This window comes from Agrilus planipennis, unplaced genomic scaffold (genome assembly GCF_000699045.2).
Source record: "Agrilus planipennis isolate EAB-ADULT unplaced genomic scaffold, Apla_2.0 scaffold279, whole genome shotgun sequence".
In the NCBI taxonomy this organism is placed as follows: Eukaryota; Metazoa; Arthropoda; class Insecta; order Coleoptera; family Buprestidae; genus Agrilus; species Agrilus planipennis.
The window spans coordinates 291,952-314,365 of NW_020438981.1; the positions used below are offsets into that span (position 1 = coordinate 291,952).

General features: G+C 33.2%; 1 protein-coding gene across 3 annotated transcripts in view; it reads left to right on the forward strand.

Moving 5' to 3' along the window:
- LOC108742486 overlaps positions 1 to 22,414 on the forward strand; it is a 140,498-nt gene that overhangs the window by 113,042 nt on the left and 5,042 nt on the right. For 2 of the 3 annotated variants that reach the window (XM_018477722.2, XM_018477720.2), the window contains 2 exons: positions 7,380 to 7,520; positions 21,937 to 22,247. In XM_018477722.2, coding sequence (XP_018333224.1) covers positions 7,380 to 7,520; positions 21,937 to 22,247 — 452 coding nt within the window. The remainder of the gene's footprint in view (positions 1 to 7,379; positions 7,521 to 21,936; positions 22,248 to 22,414) is intronic. The other variant, XM_018477721.2, reaches the window with a different exon arrangement.

The following is a 22,414-nucleotide window of genomic DNA, read 5'->3' on the forward strand; positions in this document are numbered from 1 at the left end:
GACCACAAGATTTTCTTTTTCGTGATTTACTAAGGAAGTGTAACAATGGCATAGAGTCGCTATCACTACTAGACATGTTAATAATGTTCTTACTTCCGACCTTAACAACGACCAAATATGCACTGCAAGCTTGAACACGATTAGAATTGGACTAAAAATTGACAAATAATTAAAAGAAATAGATCGACTTGGATTGGCAGTCGGACTTGGATCAGTTATTCATAAATTGGGAGGACTTAGATCGCTATTTCATTGTACGCCTATTTTCCCACGCCATTATAAGGGACTTCGATCGGCTTTTCAATGGTTTACTGTAGACGAAATGAAATTCCCATGCTTAATTACCATTTGGTGTAATAATCCTGATTTTCGATATTTTTGACTTTTTCGTTTTTCCCGTGTACTCTTCAAATGTAATAACTATCGTAAACCTTTACAAGCACCCTCCTGTGTCGGCGTCTTCTAATTGTGACTTGAACATTTTCAATATTTTCAGAACCGAATGGGCGTTAGCATCTCTGTTTATCGAAGGGTGTATCTACCCTATCTCTACATATTAATTATTTCCAATCATAAAAAAATTGAATTTCGGACACATCTACGATACGCCAAAGTATGTAACTTAAGTCAAACTCAGTTCAAGCAACGAAACTAATGCAATTCAACTGAAGCAATTCAGTTCAAGCAATTATAAAGAACTTATTTTCCGTACCATCTTTTCATAGTACCATAGAACTTATACCGTGATACCCTGTAACCATTAGCGACTTGCATTTCTTCTTTGTATTTGTTTTTAATTAAACATAACTCCGTATGTGGAAGTGTTCTGTCTGAAAGCATCAACATCTAAACAGATGGCGTTCACTACGTTGCATAGTCTGCAGTAGTTATTCGTTGAATGTTCTTAATTACAGCAAGTAGGTGAAATTGTAGATGAACTGTCGGAAATTTATACAGTAAGCTAATGACATTAAAAAAGTTCTACGTGTGACGGTGTATCATCTTCTATTCAATATCTATTGTTTAATTTTTTAGCTTATTGTAAATAATGCAAATGAATATAGTACTAAACCGATTATCCTTTGGATAAATAGGTGGTTAATGGGGTTGTCCGAATAATCAATTTTCTGGTAAAAATGAAAGGGCTAGGAAAATCGCATGTACGTAGGCAATAAATTTAATAAATTAATAGTAAAAAGACATTTTTAAAAACAAGAGTTTATTTTAATGATCTAAAAAGAAGAAAATGAACTTTAAATTACATCAAACCTATCAATTTTTGAAATTATACAATTTATATGATATAAAAGTTTATCGCGTGATTTGCCTGTGTAAATTTATTTTATGAAATACATGTATACATTTTTTCTAAGAATTTATTATCAAGATCAAGCTTTATGCGTACCCATTATATTCTTGTTTATTTACAGAGGTAAATTCGCAACATGTTTTTATGTCATATAAATTTTATAATTTAAAGAATTGANCAAATCAACTGTTCCATCTGATTATCGATTTGATTTAATTTAAAATTTATTTTCTTCTTTTCAGAACATTAAAATAAAATCTAGTTTTTAAAAATGTCTTTTTACTAAATATATTTTTTGTTTTTTCGTTTTCGCACTTTTATCCTGTTTATTTCATTTAACGCGTCATTCTTGTATGGTCGCTAGTACAAAGAGTATATTAAAAAATAAATGCGTACATAACATTTCATGTTTGTGCTGCTGGAGTCAGACCTGACTGACAAACTTAAAACCGGATATTATAATAAAATGCCTACACCAAATTTCGTATAAAAATAGTAAGAATTGCCTGTGCTGTCTATCGTTGAACGGTTCTTCAGTTACTCGAAGTCCAACCCTACGGACAATAGCCAATTAGAACGGGCTTTAATAATTAAATACGTATACGTTACAGCGAAAGTAATAAATTCGGATATTGTGGGATTTAATGCAGGGGACAGAAGGTATTTTAAGTAAGTACATTAATAATTGAGAAAACTAACACAATAATGAAAAGAATTAATGAAGGAATATAAACTAAACACATTTTCGTCTTCTTAATTTCGCGGTTCGCCGTCCACTCCCGTCGTTCACACTTTTTGTATGCGTCAAAAATCACTTGTTTATCAATTTTTTCCCTTGCCCCGTGCACTAAGCCGACCTAATCCAAACATACGCGACACTGTTCGCGAAAAGTCCTTACAATCGGCCATCCTGCATGCTGTTCGACCCCGAACTGCTATTTTCATCGGCGTTCTCGCTATTTCCAACAGATTCTGAATGTGGATGTGCCCAATACTTCGTGTATTCTGCCGCTGTCGTCGTGCGGGTGGCTCCATCATGGATTCCAATCCTTTGGACTAGATAACGGTCGTGGGGCAGCTACTGAATTACCTCGTAGGGGCCCAAGAATTTTGGCTAGAATTTTGATCCCGTTCGTAATTGCGTTTGCTTGATGGCAACAATGTCCCAAGGTTGTATGACGTAGTTTCCTTTCGTTTCTTGTTGAAATACTTTCTATTCTCCTCTTGTATTTTCGCAATGGATTTCTTGGCCTGGACCAGCAAATCACGTCCTTTTTCGACAAAATTTTGAGCTTCTTTTTGTTCTAAAATTTTCCGAAGGTCAGTATCGTCCTCTAATTTCATACGAACTCCAAACATCAACGTAAATGGATCAAACCCTGTACTGCGGGTCGGCACGTGGTGGATGTATTGTTGGCATCGATCAATGTACTTGTACCAATTTTCCGCTTTTGGATACGATAATTTTGTTACCATTGGAATCAGCGTTCTATTTAACCTCTCGACCTGTCCATTGCTTCTGGGCACCCCCGTCGTAATTTTCACCTGCTTAATTCTCTCAGAAACACAATAATTTTCGAAGTCCTGGGCTCTAAACGCTGAACCCCTGTCTGATATGATTCTTCTTGGATTGCCGAAACAGACGGATTGTTTCCTCAACCTTTCGATCGCTTCCAAAGCAGTTGCGGTCTTGATTGGATACAACCATATAAATTTCGTAAATGCATCTATTACTGCGAAGATGTATTTGTACCCCTTCTTGGTGGATGCCAGTGGCCCCAGATGGTCTATATGGTAGGTGTCCAGTGGAGCGTCTCCCTTTTCTATTGGATTTAGCATTCCCTCCATTTTCCCTGTTTTACGGTTGGCCAAAATACATTTCACACAGTTTCTCGATTTTTGCCCGCTTATTAGGAAACCAGTAATCCCTCTTTAATAGTTTCTCCGTCTGAGGAATTCCCATGTGACCTTGTTCGTGAATAAATTTAATGAAACTTGCTTGCATCTTCTTCGGGACAACGATCAAAAATTCACCACCAACTTCTTTGTACAACAACCCATTTTGCATTCGATGTTCACCTTCATCTGATTCCGCCAATCTTCTAATTTCGTTGTCTTCTTCTTGAGCTTTCTTTATTTGGGCCAATATTCCCGCTTCTTCAACATCTATCGACATTACGGTTGCTAAAGAGTTCCGACTTAATCCGTCGACATGTTTTAAACTCGTACCCGGTCGATGTTCTACCGTAAAATCAAAGTCTTGCAAAAACAACGCCCATCTCACAAGCCGTGTACACATGTCTTTCTTCTTAATCGTTATCGTAAATGTTTTACAGTCCGTTATTTCTGAATTTTTTAAGGAACTTCACTATCGCCAAAACCTCTAGTTCGTAACTATGATAATGTTTTTCCGTCGGGCTTGTCTTGCCACTTAATTCAATAACTCAGGGTCGCCCAATAATTTCCGAAGAAATCCGGTGAGTCCAAAAACACCGCGCAGATTACCGGTTTACGGAAACACTAATTACTTTGATTTTATCTTCTGATGGCATTATAGTTCCTTTTTCTACAATATAACCCAAATACATAATGTACCTTTGTTTGTAAATAACGACACTTTTTCCAATTTATCTCGAGTTCAAAATCACTAGCCGTTCTAATTACCTCCTTAAGTCGCCCTAAATCTTCTTCATGTTCTATGGAGGGTATTATTAAATCATCCATATATATTAAGACAATAACCTTGTTCGCCAAGTCTTTAAACGCCACGTTAATATATCGTTGAAAGACTGCCGAGGACGTACAAAGTCCGAAAGGAGCCCTCAAGAACTCGTATTGCGCATTCGGCACGACGAAAGCCGTATATTTGACAATTGTTGGGTCAATTGGAACATGAAAGAACCCATTCTTCAGATCCAGGGTTGTGAAAATTTCCATTGCCTATAGACGATCTAGCTGGTCCTTTATTATCCGAAGCGGATATCTGCTCCTTATAATCCTTTCATTTAATTTACGAAAATCAACACAAATCCGTACCGATCCGTCGCGCTTGCGAACCAACACCACTGGACTTGCAAATTCTTCGAGTTCCAAGGTCTTACGATTCCTTCTTTGACCCACTTTTCGATCTGCTCGTCTACTTCTTTCATTACTCCCGTTTACGACACATTCCGTTGGTTTGTAGTTTTCCATGATATTTTTGACTTCACCCTGTATATCATCGCTTGGAATGTGAGACAAATCAACTGTTCCATCTGATTTAACAACATCAGCGACATTTGAAATTCAGCATTCAACTAATCCAAACATACGCGTCACTGTTCGCGAAAAATCCCTACAATATTCTATATACTGTCCAGTCATTATGTATAATATCTACTTAATTTTGACAAAGTGATAAATGACACAGAAATAATCCCATTAACTGAATATTTTATTTAATATCTTGGAAGATTTGGATAAAGTAATAAACAAGTATAGGTGAAGATTATAAATTTTAATTTCAATTTACTTTAATCATAATTATATGAGTAGCAACAATTGTTGTTATTTTAAGTAGTGAAAGTTATGTTACGGTAAATGTGATGTTTGTATAACTCCCAAATCGTGATGGTAAATATAATAAAAGTTATCGTGTATATTGGAACAAACACAACCTTATGATAACATTATTTCAACGAATCAACCCGCCTCAGGCAGACAGGGGTATTAAAGAAACTCCAGTCAGTCAAAGACAGATACTACATTTTACCAAATCTTAAACAATTATCAGTTTTATACTTTTTACAGTATCTAACAGTTTCATACAAAATCTAAAAATTAAATTAAGTTAATAGTAAAAAAATATGGATTTCTTATACAAATAATTATTATACTTATAAAAATTATACGTTACATTTTGTGTCATTTAGCAACTTTCCAATAATGAGATACAGCTTGCTAACAAGAAATTTATAGAGAATGGACCAAATCTAACAATTTTTCGCGAATTACTCGGTAATACAGCTCCTTCTCTCCCAAACAATGCACAACTCTATACAGGGTGGTTAATAGAGTCCAGTGACTCTCCGCATCTATGTTTCCTTATCACTAATTTTATGTCTAAAAAGACTACTGTTCATATAGACATAGACTTTGCGTTTATTGGCCTTCATGGTTTTACATCAGTAGCTATCTTTGTACATATGAATTGAACTTAAGTTCTAAGTACAAAAATACAATAAGAACTTTTACAATATTTGTCTTACAAACTAAACTTCATACAATTTTTTTATCAAGATAATTGTTTCTTTTATACATAAAGATTTTCATGATAAACTTAGCAATAATTGGAATAATTTTTTTATCATTAGCAGCCAACATAGCAATACAAGAATAAGGAACATTTTGTCCTGCTTTTCTCAATTCTTTCAATAACTCACTTCTTTCTACATCAAAAAGTCTACAATTCCAAAAAATATGTTCGATCGAGTCTTGAGACTCTCCACATTTGTATAAATTCGAAGAAATTATTTTTTGTCGATATAGGCTACTGTTCATAGAAGAGTGATTACACCGGATCCTATTAATAGAAACAATTGCTTTTCTTGTAAGACCAAATTTTTCAAACCGAATTCGAATAGAATTTTACCTTTTTCAAGAGCCATATTTTTTAACTGATTTTCGTTATCTTTTTTGCATTTTTCTTTAAATTGTTGATATAAATCTGAAAATGGAATAGGATCCGGATGTGCTGTTCATATACAATATTTCATGTCTGTGCTGCTATCTGTTATCGTTAGGAGTTAACCTTCAATGTAGTAGTCATGTCATGTTGACACTTATAATAGGTTATCTTGATTACCATAATAAAATCCGTACATAAAATTTTATCTCCGTGCTGATGACTTTTGAAGAGTTCCTTAATATGGGGCTAATCCTGAATGTTAATCAAGATAACGCTTACCAGAAAAATGCATTGACATCGGAACCGAACTAACATGTAAAAATTCAATTCCGTAGGATAACAAGTGGTTCTAATTAAACTCGCAAGATTTGACCTAAACTAACAAACATATAAGCATTGCAAGTCAAATAAAAGCTTTAAAAAATTTGTACATTTTAACGGGATGATAGACCTTTGAGCATTCAACAATTTAATAGATACTATTTTAAAATTTCGCAAAATCTTATAATTTGTCTGAACACTTTATAAAATGACCAAAATTTGATTTAAAATGATAAGTACTAATGAATCATAAATCAGAGTGAAAACTCATTTGTTATAATATGTCATTTACAAATATTGCTGTTCTCGCTCTCATCTTAAAATAGTCAATCAGCGTTATATTAAAATTTTTAACATGGATGTAATTAGGTAGGATGACCATCTATTCAAGCGATCTTATTAGAATTTGGTAAGGTTAGAAACTAAATGATAATTTTATTCATGAAGAACTCGTTCTATGCAGATTTTTAAACATTAGCTTTAGCGATATGTCAAACTGTCATTTTTACATTGAAATCATGAGTTAACAATAGTAATCTAACCGGTCCTCAGATGAAATCAACGAATCACAAATAAACTTTTTGATAATGTCTACTTTCAATCTGAAACCTACTTCTGATGTTTACAGAATCATTTTTATTTTAATTTTAATATTTTCTTTTAAATGAAGTCATGCCTTACGCTTTACGTTAGTTCCGTTTTGAGTGTCTTCGTTTTACGAATTCCGATTTTGCTGCAGCCTGTATTTTCAAAGCATATCTTCATATCTCAGTTTAATAACAGTCTTCCATTGATATTACCTAGTAACAGTTATAAAATTAAAAATATGAATCGATTACTAATTGCCGATCTTCCAAGCCTTTAAATAATAATGAAGTGGAAACCAGTCATCTCTACTTCTTTAGAAAGTTAATGAAGTTTACTGAGTTTTAAATGTAAGAAGTTGAAGAAACAGCAATTCTAAATTTTCTTGCAATGAAATATTGAAAAATTAATACCTGCAATACACATCTACGATGGCATTAGTGGCATGCATGCGATATTTGTTGTAACCAATGTTGTGTAATATGAGGGTACATGTAGTGTTCACAGGGGCGGGCAGCCTGGCAAGAAAGACAAGCTGCTGCAGCTGCAGGTGGAAGACGCTGTTCTCTCTCCCATGAAGCCCAACAGCATCGACAAAGGCAAGCCGAAGCACATCATCGATGGATTAAGCGAAACAGAGTGAGCAACATTAATGCTGCATGCGTAACGTACATCGTAGTTGATCGAAACTTTATTCTCTTTATTTGCTATTTTGCAATTTCAAAGACATGTTAATTCCCTTAACTTTTGCTTGTTAAGCTAGAAATAAACCAAAAGCTAGTCCATTCTATTGCAAACCCATCTGGTTCATTATATCAAATGAACTGATTTAAAAGCAAAAAACAATGTTTCAACATGGTGTAATCCAATACTCATTTTTATTGGCATAAATATTCCATTGGTATTCTGTAAAATAAAATTAATTTTTCCAATATTTCCTCACATTCTCTTAAACATGTTAAGAAAACAAACATTTTTGTATGATATTATTTATTAACTAACGATAATCGTTGATTCAATATATTCTTTCAAATTTCGCATAAGTATTGTAACTTTTGTATCACCTTACGCTCCTTTTCTTACTTTGCTAGGTTGCCAATGTGTCATATAAGTATCAAAGCTCGTTAACACTATTTTTATTTGTCTTGTAATATGGCATGTATGATGCCAAAACTTTAGAGACCACTTAATAGTTTATTTTCTGACCTGCTGCCTTTTATGGTAAATTTTTGCTTAAGCTGGAGAATTTTATGGTGACAGCTTGCTTTACAGTATTTCTTACCAATTTTTCAATCATAATAATTTATAAAAATCTAGCTTAATTAAGATCCATTCAGTATATGATTTTCCTTCATTTTAATTTTTAATTCTAATAAGTTATGATGAAATAATAATTAATTAGGATAAAAATACATCATGCAACAATCTAGAACTGATTATAAAAAGTGTAGCAATTAAAATTCCTACAATTTAATTAGTAGACAGGTAAATAAATGTAAAAGACAATTAAACTAACCATCGCAATCTTCGAGAGTCATTTACAAGTGGAATTAATAGCATTGAAGCAATATTTGACTTCATTCAAGAAATACAAAATCATTGTCAATTTAACATTTTCCCAATAATTCAGCTTAAGAGAAACAACCATGTACTTACAAAATGGAAATTCATTGGAGCACCTTCAGTATAAGAACTTATTACGTGTATACATTTGTCACACCAGGTATTATTAGAGACAACAGCATTACTGAGTATTACGTTATTGGATACGAAACAACATAAAAATAATCAACATTGAACGTTTTGCATTACTCGCATCTTATATATTTTTTAATTTAATAGAAACCAATGTACCAAATAGTTATGAGTAACGTTTAGAGCATAAATACCTGATTGGCACTTTCATCTGAGCTTCATTCCCGTGCATCTATTTCTTCACTTAGATATATTTACATGCTCACTAACATCGCATGTAAAAAATACAAACCATACTAACAATGTGTTGCATGGTGAGCTGCAAAATTAAGCAAGATAGTATCAACATTAGTTTTCATAAGTAAAGAATCGATATAATATAAAACGAAAGTGAACATTGTAAGTTGTATTTTTGTATTGATAAAATTATAATTAATCGACAATGATTTATGACATGAGAGTATGAATTCTATCACACGTGTTTTCCGAGATTTCTTTTGTCAATAATAGCTATTAAAAAATAAAAAAATTATATGTTCGTCTGTGTTTACAAATGCCATGTCTTTTATTTCTTTAGCATTTAAAGACTTTTTATTATCAGTCTCAGACAAAATATTTTTTACTTATAACTTGCAACCCTTTCTTCACAAGCAGGGCGAGTTGCGTGTTTTCAATTTTATTACGGCTTGGTTAAAAATATATTACACAATGTGAGGAGAACAAACCAGGAAATATTTCAATTTTTAAAAATGAAGACACTGTTCAGACTATAAAAGCACAAACTGACATATACCTATAAATGTGAAAATGATGACTGAGTGGAATCCAAGAAATAGAAAAGCAAGATAAAGGTCTAGATGAAGATGGTTAGATGAGGTAGAAGAGGATCTAAGAGGAGTGAAGATTAAGAGTTAGAAACAAATAGTAACAGATTGAAGGAAATAAAAAAAAGTGACGAAGAATGTGAAATAATAGCAAAAGCACACCACATAATATAGTAATGAAAATGAAGAAATAAGAGACTAATCCAACCAAATAGGATTTAGTAAGCATGAAAATGCAACCAACTGATCTCTCTGAGAAGCTTTAGCAGATAGGATGCTCGCGCCAACGAGAGAGCAATCGAGCAATAGAGATCCGTTGAAGATCATATTTGGCCTTTACATTCCACAGAAATTTCACAGCTTGCAAACAACTTCGACCGCGAAAACAGAAACGATATTTTATGAAATGGATCAAGAAAACGAGTGACCGGCCACAAATAGGAAGCTACATTTTTACAGAACAAGTTGCAATCCTCCGTTACCAAAAAATATTAAGATGCTACTAAAGTGCCTACAGCACCTAAGTAGAACCTAAAACCCCATGGAATGGAAGTACAACAAACAATGCAAGCTTGCTACTTATTTTAGAAACTACCTGCATAGCGGCCATGGTCTCTGATACTGGTTTATGGTACTACTACAATTACTCACCAGGAGTCGAAGGTTCCTACATGTAACAATTGTAAATCGGTGATTTCTGCCTCAGGATCGCTGACAACTCAAGAATCCAACATGTAACCATGTACCAATAAAGCTTATTAGAATTATGACAGATTTGACAGTACAGCACAGAACACACCGACAGCGGAATGTTATATTCAATTGTTAGATATCAAGCTGTCGTTAAAGTGTGAAGTCCTATCATTGGTAACGAATAGATTTTTCTAACACATGTGATACACTGAATGATATTAACACAAAAGTGTCATTCAACACAGCGTTACCCACCTTTGTTTCTAAATAAGTCCTATAGGAACGAGACAACAAAGCCTATGTTTTTACACATTGGACTACGGAATAACATACAGAAAAAAATTCTTTTGAATTAATTTTAACAACAAACTTCTGAGAACATCATAAATTGAAAACTATTAACAATCAACAAAATATGACTTCAAAATAAAATAAAAAAATATTAATTTTTAAAGTTACTGCATACGTATGTACCTATATCTAATAAAACTGAAGCTACATTTAAATGTATTGTAACTAAACAGTAAATAGGCGCATTGGCGCAGCTATTCCACTTCAGGCAAATGTATGAGCTCCACATACTCACCCCCCTTAGAGGCTTCATTTCCCTTGTCTTTAAACACACTTCATATTCCGCTCCTATTTCATTCCGTATCCGCGATTCTACCATATTGAAGTGCTTTGTTTTTAGGAAGCTCACCAACATAGTGTTATCGAGTCAAAACAAGGCTGTATTACTGAATTGTAAATAGGTTTGGGCCTTCACTGTAGGTACGTACTTATTAGGCGCGATATCATCCTTTTAAAGTTAACGTATCAATCACACAACTTTGGCAACAATTTTTATGTGCCGCGTAGATTAATTTAAATGTTATTTTGTGATAATAACCTTTTTATCACATTATGGAAATTTTCAATGAATTAACCGCTAGCTACGATATAATTATTTAAGATATCTTCAAAAACTCTTTTATAACATATCGATCTTCCTTTATTAAAAAGAAATATAATATAGGTTGCTACCTAAATCAAAGTTTAATGTTCCCTAATTTGGATGGAATTTTAATCCTTTAAACGTATGTGGTTAATAAACTAACCATATTCTTTACGGCACTTACTTTATTTAAAATGAATGGTACATTACTGTATATTCGACTTTATGTATGAACGTTTAGGAACGCGTAGTGGTTAGTTAGATCGCCACAAAATCAGTCGAAGGTGGGGAGGGGGGAACGGTAAATATGGTTAATTGGTTTATTATACAGTGCATAAAATTGGGTGTTGGTGAATAGCAACCACGTGTCAGTTCATAATAACTAGAATGATAATGTTTCCTGGCAACCATAAAAAACTCATCCACTAAAGAAAATTTGACCGCTGATGGAACTTTCATAACTGATGTAGATCAGAAAAATGAATTTTGACGGGGAATATGCATCTAAAATTGCAAATATGAACGTAAATTCGCCTGTGGAAACATTCAAATACTTCCTAGATAATGAGATTGTCGAAAGAAATAATAGCCTAATCCAGTGTGTGTGTTGAACAGCAGCAATGTAAACTTGAATTGTACTCGGGCAAATTGGTATTTTTGTAGTCATGGGATTCCATTATTTTCCTGGAATGGAAATGTAGTGGTCGTGTGATAGAAATATTCATACATACAGAGTAGCAGAAACCATAACTGCTAAAAGGATTCTGAACACGAATCTGCTATCATGCCAAAAATGGCGGATCCCCTATATGATAAGCTTTATAAAATCAGACTAATTATAAAACTAAATAAAAAAATTGAGGATGTATTCACGCCTAGGCGATATCTGAACCAGGGCGAATGTATGGTAGGTTTTAAGGGAAAATTCACCATGAAACAGTATATATCTCAGAAATCCACTGAATGTAGTAATTAGAAAAACAGCTTGCTTGTTGAAGTTTAATATATATATGAAGGAAAGCGAGAAAAGGAATATTTAGAAAGAATAAACCATTCTTGAACGCACACAGAATTTTCGCCATCTTGATTGTATAACGTTCTTTGATAATTTATTCTGAAGTTTCTTGTTATTGTCTAAATTACTTTCAATGAGAATATTATTTGCTTGTGGTTTATTGCGTACCAATCGAAAACACATTCTCAACGAAATAGTCTGTCAAAGGAAACTGGGTGATTCCCATAGAATTGTAAATTGATTAGAAGGAATTCTTCTGAAGCCGACAATATTTAACAAATTGATTGTTCGTAAAGACTCACGATTAGTGGAATTGTGCTAAATATACATAACAAAGAGGTCCTTTAAGATCCACATTTTCCTCTAAACAAAAGAAACAGAATAACCACAACAAAAAACTAAATTTAGGTACATTTCTATTAATAGCTTTTCTAATTTCTACGTTTTTAACAAAGATAATTTCTTGTTGTGCGAAATGTACTACTTATTACTATTTTTTGTTCAAAACTAACATTTTTTCAAACTGATGTAACTTGAATATTTTTAAAGGTTTGTTATTACATAATTACGTTTTTTCGTGGAAAGGTTATAAGAATTTTTTTATTAATAAGTCATTTTCGTAGTTTTCATTATGTTAAACTAGTATGGATTTTGCTTTGATCGTGAACTATAATAATTCCTATTAATATTGTTTGGTGAGATATCACAGTAATTTTTGCACGTTACTATACCTTCATTTTTATAAGAATGAAATGAATTCGCTCTAGTAAAGCGTGCTAGAGACGCTCTTATATATTTCAGTATAGGTTCTCTAGGTAAAAGTAGATCGTAGTTGAACATTAGTAACATTGTTGCAGCATACAGACCGTAGAAGCCTGAATTTTATATTTGCATATTTTGTCTAAATTTAGAATTCTTAAATTGCGTTATTGTTAAGCCGATTGTATAATTTATTACGGAAAAGTTAGACAGTTAGCATATTTAGGAAAAACAAGCTAAGTTAGACCATTAGTTTTAGCTTCTTAGCATTTAGTTTTACGGGATTTAACTTGCATGCCCTCATCGAACTGATTGGTTTCTTAATAAAGTGTTCATATACTTTTATTATCAGAATTTTATTCGCATCATTCAATAAAAAAATCTGAGAAAATAACGCCGTTATAACGGCATACAAGCCGTATTATTTTCTTTTTTTTTTAATGTTGCAACAAGAGGTTCTTATTGTATTGATCAGTAATAGTTTAGCTCATGTTTGATATATGATTTTTGTGGCTGTAGTAGGTGACTGTGTTAAGCACTCTCACTAAGCTAGGTCACACATGTAAGGTACAATTGCTGCGCTGCGGTACGAGCACGTACACTGGAGTTAAGTTCCCTACCACATTTCTTGTAATAATAAACCATAACATCGTCGTCTTCTGACGAAGATGGTTTTATGATGTGGCAATTATTAAAGAAAACCGAAAGAAATGTTGCCCCTGGGTTCATCCCTATAATAATGGTTACTTCGTAAAGGGAAATTTTGAAACAGCAAAGCAGTTATCAGTTGCATTAAACTTGTTCCCAATCTATGCCCAGGTCATTCTAGTGGTCCTCCTATTACTATGACCTGTTAAAGTGTAATCATATAGCCGAGGATTTTTTCTATCTTTTGAATAAATAGTATCGTGTTTCATTAATATCGTCTTTTATTTTCTTTGCTTTCCCTACACTTGTTGCAACAAATATCGGACAAGTTAGTTTTTTTGGCGAGTTGCGCAACATTTGTATCTTAGGTGTGCGGCCTCACTAATTTATTAGGAAAACCACTGTAGTAATTAAACAATACGAATATAAGAAATGAAAACAAAACAAAAATGCATTAAAACTACTTATATTTGTTTTATTGTTGAGGAATTATTTACTTACTTAAGTGGAGTAAGATGATCAAAGGTGGGTCATTATTGAAAATACTAAAAGAACATTGCCAATACACCATACCAATGTTCACGGCGTACTGAATGCCTTAAGTGTGGAAATCAAGGTCAAAAAGTTCACCAATGTAGAGGGGCAGCTGGAAGGAGGTGTATATTCTGCAAGTGAGCACTTGGAGGAGACATGTTCTAAAAAGAGAAACCATACCCAATAACTTCAGAATACTATTTAGTGCTATATAAAAACAATAAACACCACAGTCCCACTGAAACTGATTGTGTACAGGAAAAATTGTGTGGAGATTCTTGGATTTGGCATAATTTTTATTAAATTGAAGGTTGATAAAGTTCTATGCAAGGTGTAACTGTTTTGATCGAACATACATTTACAAAGCTGTATCACATTTTAGTTTCAAAGGATGTGGTTCGTTTAATATTTTACGGAGAGGTACTGTCTATAACTGTTTAAGAAGAGGACTTACTTAATATACACTAGTGGGTCAAAAGCACGCTAGTCGTTTCATGTTGACAGTATTCAGGTATGTTCTAGAAACGCGTACGAAGACAACCTACTGGTTGATGCTAGTGTAAGTCTCGGGGAAGGGAAGGGATGTTTTACCCTCAATTGATAATGATCAGGGGAAGTATTATACAATAATTATTAACTTCCGAAACAATGATCTTTATTTAAAAATATATTTACTCCATCATTTTACAAATAAGGCGAATTTGTATGTTTAGAATAATTTGTCAATATTTTACCTATAATTTGTTGACAATTTAATAATATAATAATAATAATCCTAGCCTGGTTTATTAGATAATCAGAGAACATAGAAATAGCAGGGAACTATCATAGGGTGAGTGAAGACGGTAAGCCGTCTTACCATTTTACTATTATTTACTGTAATTATTTATTTCACTACTTAAACGGTTGCTAATTGACCTACTAACACAGTAAGTAAATAGGTGTTAGCTTGCAGTTTTAAATAAACAATTAGGATGCGCCAACATTCCACCAGTGACCTAAATAAGAATTTGTGGATACCTACTGTGTAACAATATTCACAACTAATAATAAACCTTTATCCAAATTGCAACTAGCAAATATATTGATTTGACACATTGGAGTGGACAATTGCATGCCCCTATAAAGGAGTATCTATCGTGATTGTTTCTCGGCAGCAACTGACGATTTGGGGATGTAACGATAGGATACAATATTAGTATCATTCTGACAGATGAAAAACCGTACATTAACCGAACTTACGTTCTGGATGTAACTAGATTCTGGTTGCATAAAAAGTAAACATCCCACTACATTCATTACATCAGAAGGAAACTACGAATCCAGTAAAATGTCCTTTGGGTTGACCAATGTTCTCATCGACTTTCAGACGCACGTGTGATCTACTCCAATACTCCAACGCATTGTCACATTGTTGAATCATACGTACGTTTAAAAATCAAACCAAACAAACATGTTTGAGGATTCTGTTAATAAGAAGTATCTTTTGAAGAAAAATCTGAGATTTGGGATATTTCAAAAGAAAAATATAGAGCTAAAAACAAGAATGTACATATGTATACTACGCCAGTTTTTATAAACGTCCAGCCTGTTTTACCAAACAAACTCAACTATTACTTATCCCGTTGTTGTCGTGTGCATTGTATTTTGGTTTATCGCAACGAGATCGCTGCGATTGGGTACCCATCGGGCTTCAACAGCCGATGAGTTCGGAAAATAAGAAGTGACTTTGAGGTACCAGCGATGTTAAATATACCAATTTCTTGGAATATGTACTGGTTTTTGAAGATTTGTACCATGTACCAAGCCACTATGACAAACATACCAAGTTCTGAATATTGACCAAATTAACTAAGTGTGCCATCTAGTATGGAATCAAATAACAATTAATAATTTTCTTTTTTCTCATTATTTTCAGATACTTTCAATTTGAAAGTGAAAATTTCAAATCCGTTGAAAAATTATGACATATGCGCCGATGTTGATGCGATTACCGTTCACATAATAAGTAAATTTCACAGTGATAGCTCAGTCGAAAAGAACTGAAAAACTTTATAGACGGTTAATTTAAAAAGAGCTTGAAGGGTTTCAATTATTTTATCGTTGATTAATTATTTATTTATTGAATGGTACTATATTGTATGTTATATCCAAATTTATTTTATTGGAATACTATTCTTAAGTAAGTAATACTTATGATATTTTATATTCCGTAAACATACCAATTTTACATTGAAAATACCAGGATTTTTGTCACAGCAGTACCAGGTTTCCTAATGTATCTCTAACATCACTGTGGGGGCTTTAGGGAATCAGAAAATGTATATGAAATCCTCAAAGTTGAGAAACCTAAAGTTACTCAATGCAAGAGGAATATTTTGAAGGTTTGTTATTAATCAGATTTCTCGTTTATTTCAATAATTAACTGTCGAACCAAACTCTCAGTAACACGATTATTTATGTTTGACGGTCGTGGAAAGGTTATTTAATATATATTTTGTGTGTACTCGTTGATTGCCGATGAAAGAAAGAAAATATTTATTAAGAAATCATTTCGTGTTCTCAATTGAGTTAGGACGGTATGGTTTTTGCTCTGATCGTGAATATAATAATTTTTATTAAGAGCTCTGCAATTTCTTATGAGGTATCATTGATAATTGTTGCATTTGATCGTAATGTAAGTGGTTTTTAGTATACTGATCTGTAAATGAGACACCATAGGCACATTGGTACGGGGATTTTAGCGTATGTTTGATATGATTTTTTAACTAGGGAGGCTACTGAGTTTCGAAAGTGCGAAGAGCTAAGGATAAACAAATAAAGATCGTATTGCAAAATTATTCATAGTCGTTTTCTTTGCTTTAATGTTAGATTAATAAAAAGACAGGAAGAGAGAGAGAGATAAACAAAACCAGTGCAACATAAGAAGGGGACTGAGGGAATGAAACAAAACCAAAATCAAGCATACAAAATAAAATCAAAAGTTTGTGACTTTTGATGATTTTCAACACTGATAAAGCTTATTATTTTCCACCTGATTTTTACTATTTACGTCTATTTCGTTTCACTGATAGTATCAATAAATATCGTTTTCTTTTTAAACGTTTAATAAAGCCTTACAAAGTTATTTAGCTGACAAACTAAATCTCCGCCACAGCTTAGGAAGGTAAATCAAATTCACAATTAGAAAATACCACAAATGGCGCGGTAAACACCATCAGTAGTACGATGCTACATTTTAGGATTATGTATGCTCCAACAAGGTCCATTTAAATATATGGATATGTACTTGCTGAAACGAATCCTGACGTAGCTAACCTCAACGTGATAGGTACGTTACCATAATCGAATAAAATAATTCGAAGTGGTCTGTATTCTGTCTGCAGATCAAAATCGCGATCCGCGTCTGGCAGTTATGCCGGGATTCGTTTCAGCAAGTAGATATCCATATATTTAAATGGACCTTGTTGGAGCATACGTAATCCGAAAATGTAGCATCGTACTACTGATGGCGTTTACCGCGCCATTTGTGGTATTTTCGAAAACGCGCTGTTAAGACAGCAGGTAAAAGTTGATCTGTGTTCTGTCCGAGCTGCCTGCGACGCGCTGATGATATCCAAGAAGATCGAAATCGCCATCCGCGTCTGGCAGTTTCGACAGAATACAGACCACTTCGAATTATTTTATTATATTCAACATATTCTTATTCATTGAATGACAGCTCTACAAATCATATTTTGTGGGAATGTATCGTACAATTATTTCTTTAACAGTGTAACTCCCACACCTCGTTAAAACGCCAACGCAGTGTGCATTTGTATCGTCACTACTAAGAATTACATAAAAAGTGCTTTTTAGGTGATTCTTCTGAGTAATTAACGAAACACACTAATGAATTTAATTTCTATATATCATTAATGCATTACTTTGTAGATGTATTACTCCCTTCGAAGTTTCTGGAGTAGGTACCTGATTTTTTTTTTTTCAATTGGAATAGAAACGGTGCAAATAATTTCTACTCGTGGTAAACTGTGGCGGTCACGGAAAACTACATTAATATTCTTGGCGTGTCACGAAAGTCCCTGAAGCAAAGGGAGTAACTTCTAGGTTAATGTTTACGAAATTTTCACGTTCGTGAACTAGCACACAAATGAATCCCTCACCGTTCTTTTTCTTTCGTATTACAAAATTAGCTTAACCCATGGATCCTACGGAGAATTTCTCAGCATTCAAGTTATTACATTACTTTCACAAAAGACATACTACGTCATACAACATACATTATATAGTAGTTAGTTTCTGCTACAACTATTAATTGCATTATTTTTAACTAAAAAATGTATGTATTACCGAAAATGTTGCAAAATAAGTGAGCTTTATAACCTGCCCATAGTTCACGATCAGAGTTAAAATTGAAATAGGATAGACTACCTGAAAATAAGTTTAGTATGTAGGTACATATAATTTCTAATGCACTGGAATCTAAAATGTTTCATAAAAATAGAAAAATTTCAAAACAGGTATTTCTCAAGCTAAAACGCAACATCGATCTTGTCGCACTTCTGCACATTTTAAGAAGTTCCTCTTAATGGTAGCGCCTAGATTTTTGAAATATTGTCGAGTTATAAAACAACTTTCTCACTGCTCACTAATTTATTTAACTATGTAATTACTCTTAAATCAACACTACTATTATTAATTAATCACTAGTTCAGGACCATATCGCCCACATAATCGTATCTTCATCATTCTTATTTCGTTTTCTGTCGCTTCGTAACTAGAACTAGAACCGTCCTATTACAACCTCACGACAGCTAGTTAGAGGGTCTCGACTTGTTCTAAAATGATTCCAAATATTATAATATTTTATCATAACAATTATAATTTTATTAAAGTATCTTACAGTTTTTATATAAAATAATATCAATGAATGACAATCCATTAATATCAACCGAACTTTCCAAAACAGTTTACTTCATGTTGATAATATTGCATCAGTTAATTTTATTTCGTATATATAATCACGTGACAAACACGAACATATTTTCTTATTATATTTGAATGAAATAACGAAAAATATAACAATATAATTCCCACACGGTTCCAACTGAAACGCACACCTATATCTGTTGTATGTTGAATATGAATGCGTTTCTGTTTTCCACTCTGTTGAAATAAGTAAAATTGTAATTGATTTTTGTCAGCTGTGACAAAACAAACCCAGTGTAACTGAGCTGACCGTTGCCTGTAGGTATTTATTTTACTTACAATTGATATCTCTCACCTTCCCCCCCTGACTCATTCGCTATTATCGACGTCCTTACGTATGATGCCTACTTCGTACTTACGCTTCAGTTAATACAGTTCGTGTGAGTCAATTTTCTAAGGTTAAGTATGCTTTTTCGAGGGTGAGAATGGGTTTTCAAGTCATCGAACGTAATTAATTCCTAAGATACGTCAACATTCCGATGAAAGTCCAACAGATAACAGTGGGCTTGACACTTTGGACAGTATTATATTATATAGTACAATATAGCGCAATAGCGGTAGGAAATGTGCGGCATTATTTTTTCTCTTACATTCATTACAAATGATAAGCATGAAGCAACTGCCCCTTAAAATTTGCCACACCATTGACATTACTTACTTTTTTTTCATTACTTGCGAGGAGTCAACGTTCCCTTATTTCGCGAGTACTGTTTTAGGGGTTGTCAAGGATTTCGTTCTTTACGGCGGCGATATGGCTCAAACCAGTAAATAAGTATCATGTTAAGTCATTGCTACAACAACTATTCTACAGTGATATACTGACCTATTCCAATGACTGATGTTGTATTGCTGAAATAGTTAATTGAACTACAAATCGATTGACTAAATACAAGGTTTAAACGTTAAAAGAATAAACAACTGGCGAAAATATACAAAAGAGATACAACACCGATGCTGACAAATAGCAGCTGACTAAACTCGACGTTGCGTTATTATATTCCTTTACCAAGACCGGAATTGAATTTACGTGTAGTTTCAACTGTGTTTTTCATGAAAACGATGAACTCTCGGGCTTACAAATATTAACATAATTGTCTTATTTTTAGTGCCCCATCACCTTCTGCTATTTCTGTTACGCTCTGTATAATTCAGTAATTTGTGTTACCGTCTCGGTTCCTTTATTTTAATCTTTCATCACATTTTACATATTCTTGACATTTTCGTTTGCTGTTATCGTCTGAAGATAACCTACTGACAAAATTTTTATAATTTTATCACTACAAAAGAATATAACTTAACGATGTTCACTTTTGCCCTATGTTACATCGATTCTTTACTTAGATAAGTACTTATGAATACTATTGTTCTTATATTCCGGATCATCTTGTTGAATTTTCAGCTCACTCTACTGTATTGCATTTTTTTAGATGTGATAAATAAAAATACAATTCAAAATAAGCATGTGCCAGTCAAGGTAAGGAGGTAGATATACATGATATGGTTCAAAAGGGAGATTTGACACAGCCCGCGTTAAAAAGAAGTGCCTTCTATTTTCTATAACTATTGTATTCACGTATTCCTTGCCAAAAGGAAAATAAAAAGGACAAGTACCCAATTATATTAAGACCATAAACCTTAGGACATTGTTAATAAGAATTAAGGGAAGAGAGATATTTTGCTTTACAACAAAATAGAAGTGTTGTGTTACTTTATTCGTTTACATTCCATAAAATAAAAACTATATTAACAACAAACTTAAGAATAATATAATAATCACAGTAAATTGTAGTATCTCGATTAGTCAGTTTCTTTGAAATCGCATAAAGTGATGTACTAACTTGAACCCTCGCATTATCAGAAATTAGTTTAAAATTCTGCTGAAATTCCTTGTAAATTGTGTTAAATCTCAGAGTTTCCTCCTTATTCCGTTCTTGCATTTCTTACTATCGGCATGTGTGATATATGCATGAATGGTGTTTTAATTAAGATTTAGAAAAGCTCAAGTGGTTATGTTCCTATTATTATTCTTACCTGTACGAATAATAAGACAAAAAATAAACAGCAAAACAATCCAAACTAATTATTAATATATCGGTTGCTAGGTAACTTGCAGAATTCACGTATGATTTAATTTTTTTAGAATTAGTCACCATCAGCAGCTTTGCATGGGTTTTCATGCTTTCATACCAAGTGGCGAATATCTCATCTCAAAAGAACGTTGAAACATTTACTCTGGATCATTACAAAACATTCGGCTTTTTAGTTGCTTGTTCAAACAAGGAAACAAAGTAAAATCGCGTAACGCTGAATACGGGCTGAAGACATGAAGAGATAGTACTTTTACTTTAAATTCCATGAGAAACGTGGTGATATATGGGTTGGATAGAGCATTATCATGGTGTCCATTATAAAATTTTTGAAGCATTTATATCATGAAATATGGTACCAACAGGGCTAACTAACTTTTCTTTCAATTCATTACTAAGAATGTGATGAATCGTTGCTGCGCTAATTTTCAATAAATCTTTCATTCATCCATAAGTATTTCGGTCCATAATTAAATTATTGTAAGCAAGAATATTTTTATCCGTAGCTGCTTCGATAGGCCATACAGGCGTTTTATCGTCATCTAAGCTAAAATTGCGTCTTTGATATTGTAAAAACCACAGTTCTATTATCCTGAATGATGTGCGCACATCTATTAGCATTTCATTTATTTCCTGGACGCACCGACACCTTGTAAACCGAACTAAAATTACAAATCATAAACGTAAACTCATTGTAGGTAATGTAGAAAATTAATAAACTTATAATTTTCCACCAAATGACTCTAATTAAGTATCGTAAAGTTTATCTAACGACCAACATAATGTTAATTTTAATTTAATTTTATGATTGAGCATAAACCACTGCTTTTACTTATGTTGTATTTATGGTTTTTGAGGTGTAGAAGTATTATTTCAGATTCATGATACGACATACGGTGGAGATTCCGAAGATGATTTATTCAGCATTTACCACCAGAGTGCTGCAGCCAATGCTCTTCTCTACGTCGGTTTAGGCACAACCGCAATTGGTTTTGTAGTTTTCTTCGTCGGATCTGGCGATAAAGGTTTCAAAACGTTGGAACTACGCCTAATAGGACCTACTCTTATTGCTTGTGGCCTATTATGCTGCCTCGTTCGTGTACTGCTATGTGCTTGCCCGTCCACCTGCCTTCAACAGCGTCGGAAAAAGAAGAAAAGACTCAAGAATACATGCCCACATCGAAAAAGGTACAAGAATTATGGTTTCATTTTTTTTAAGGGCTACCTACATTTCATAAATCTTTTTATGATTAATTTAACCAATAGGCAGTGATTATTTCTTTTTAAAATCAAATAAAGGAATTATTAGTCAGTGTTTCCATATGATGATACTTTCTTTCGAAAGTTGACTGGTC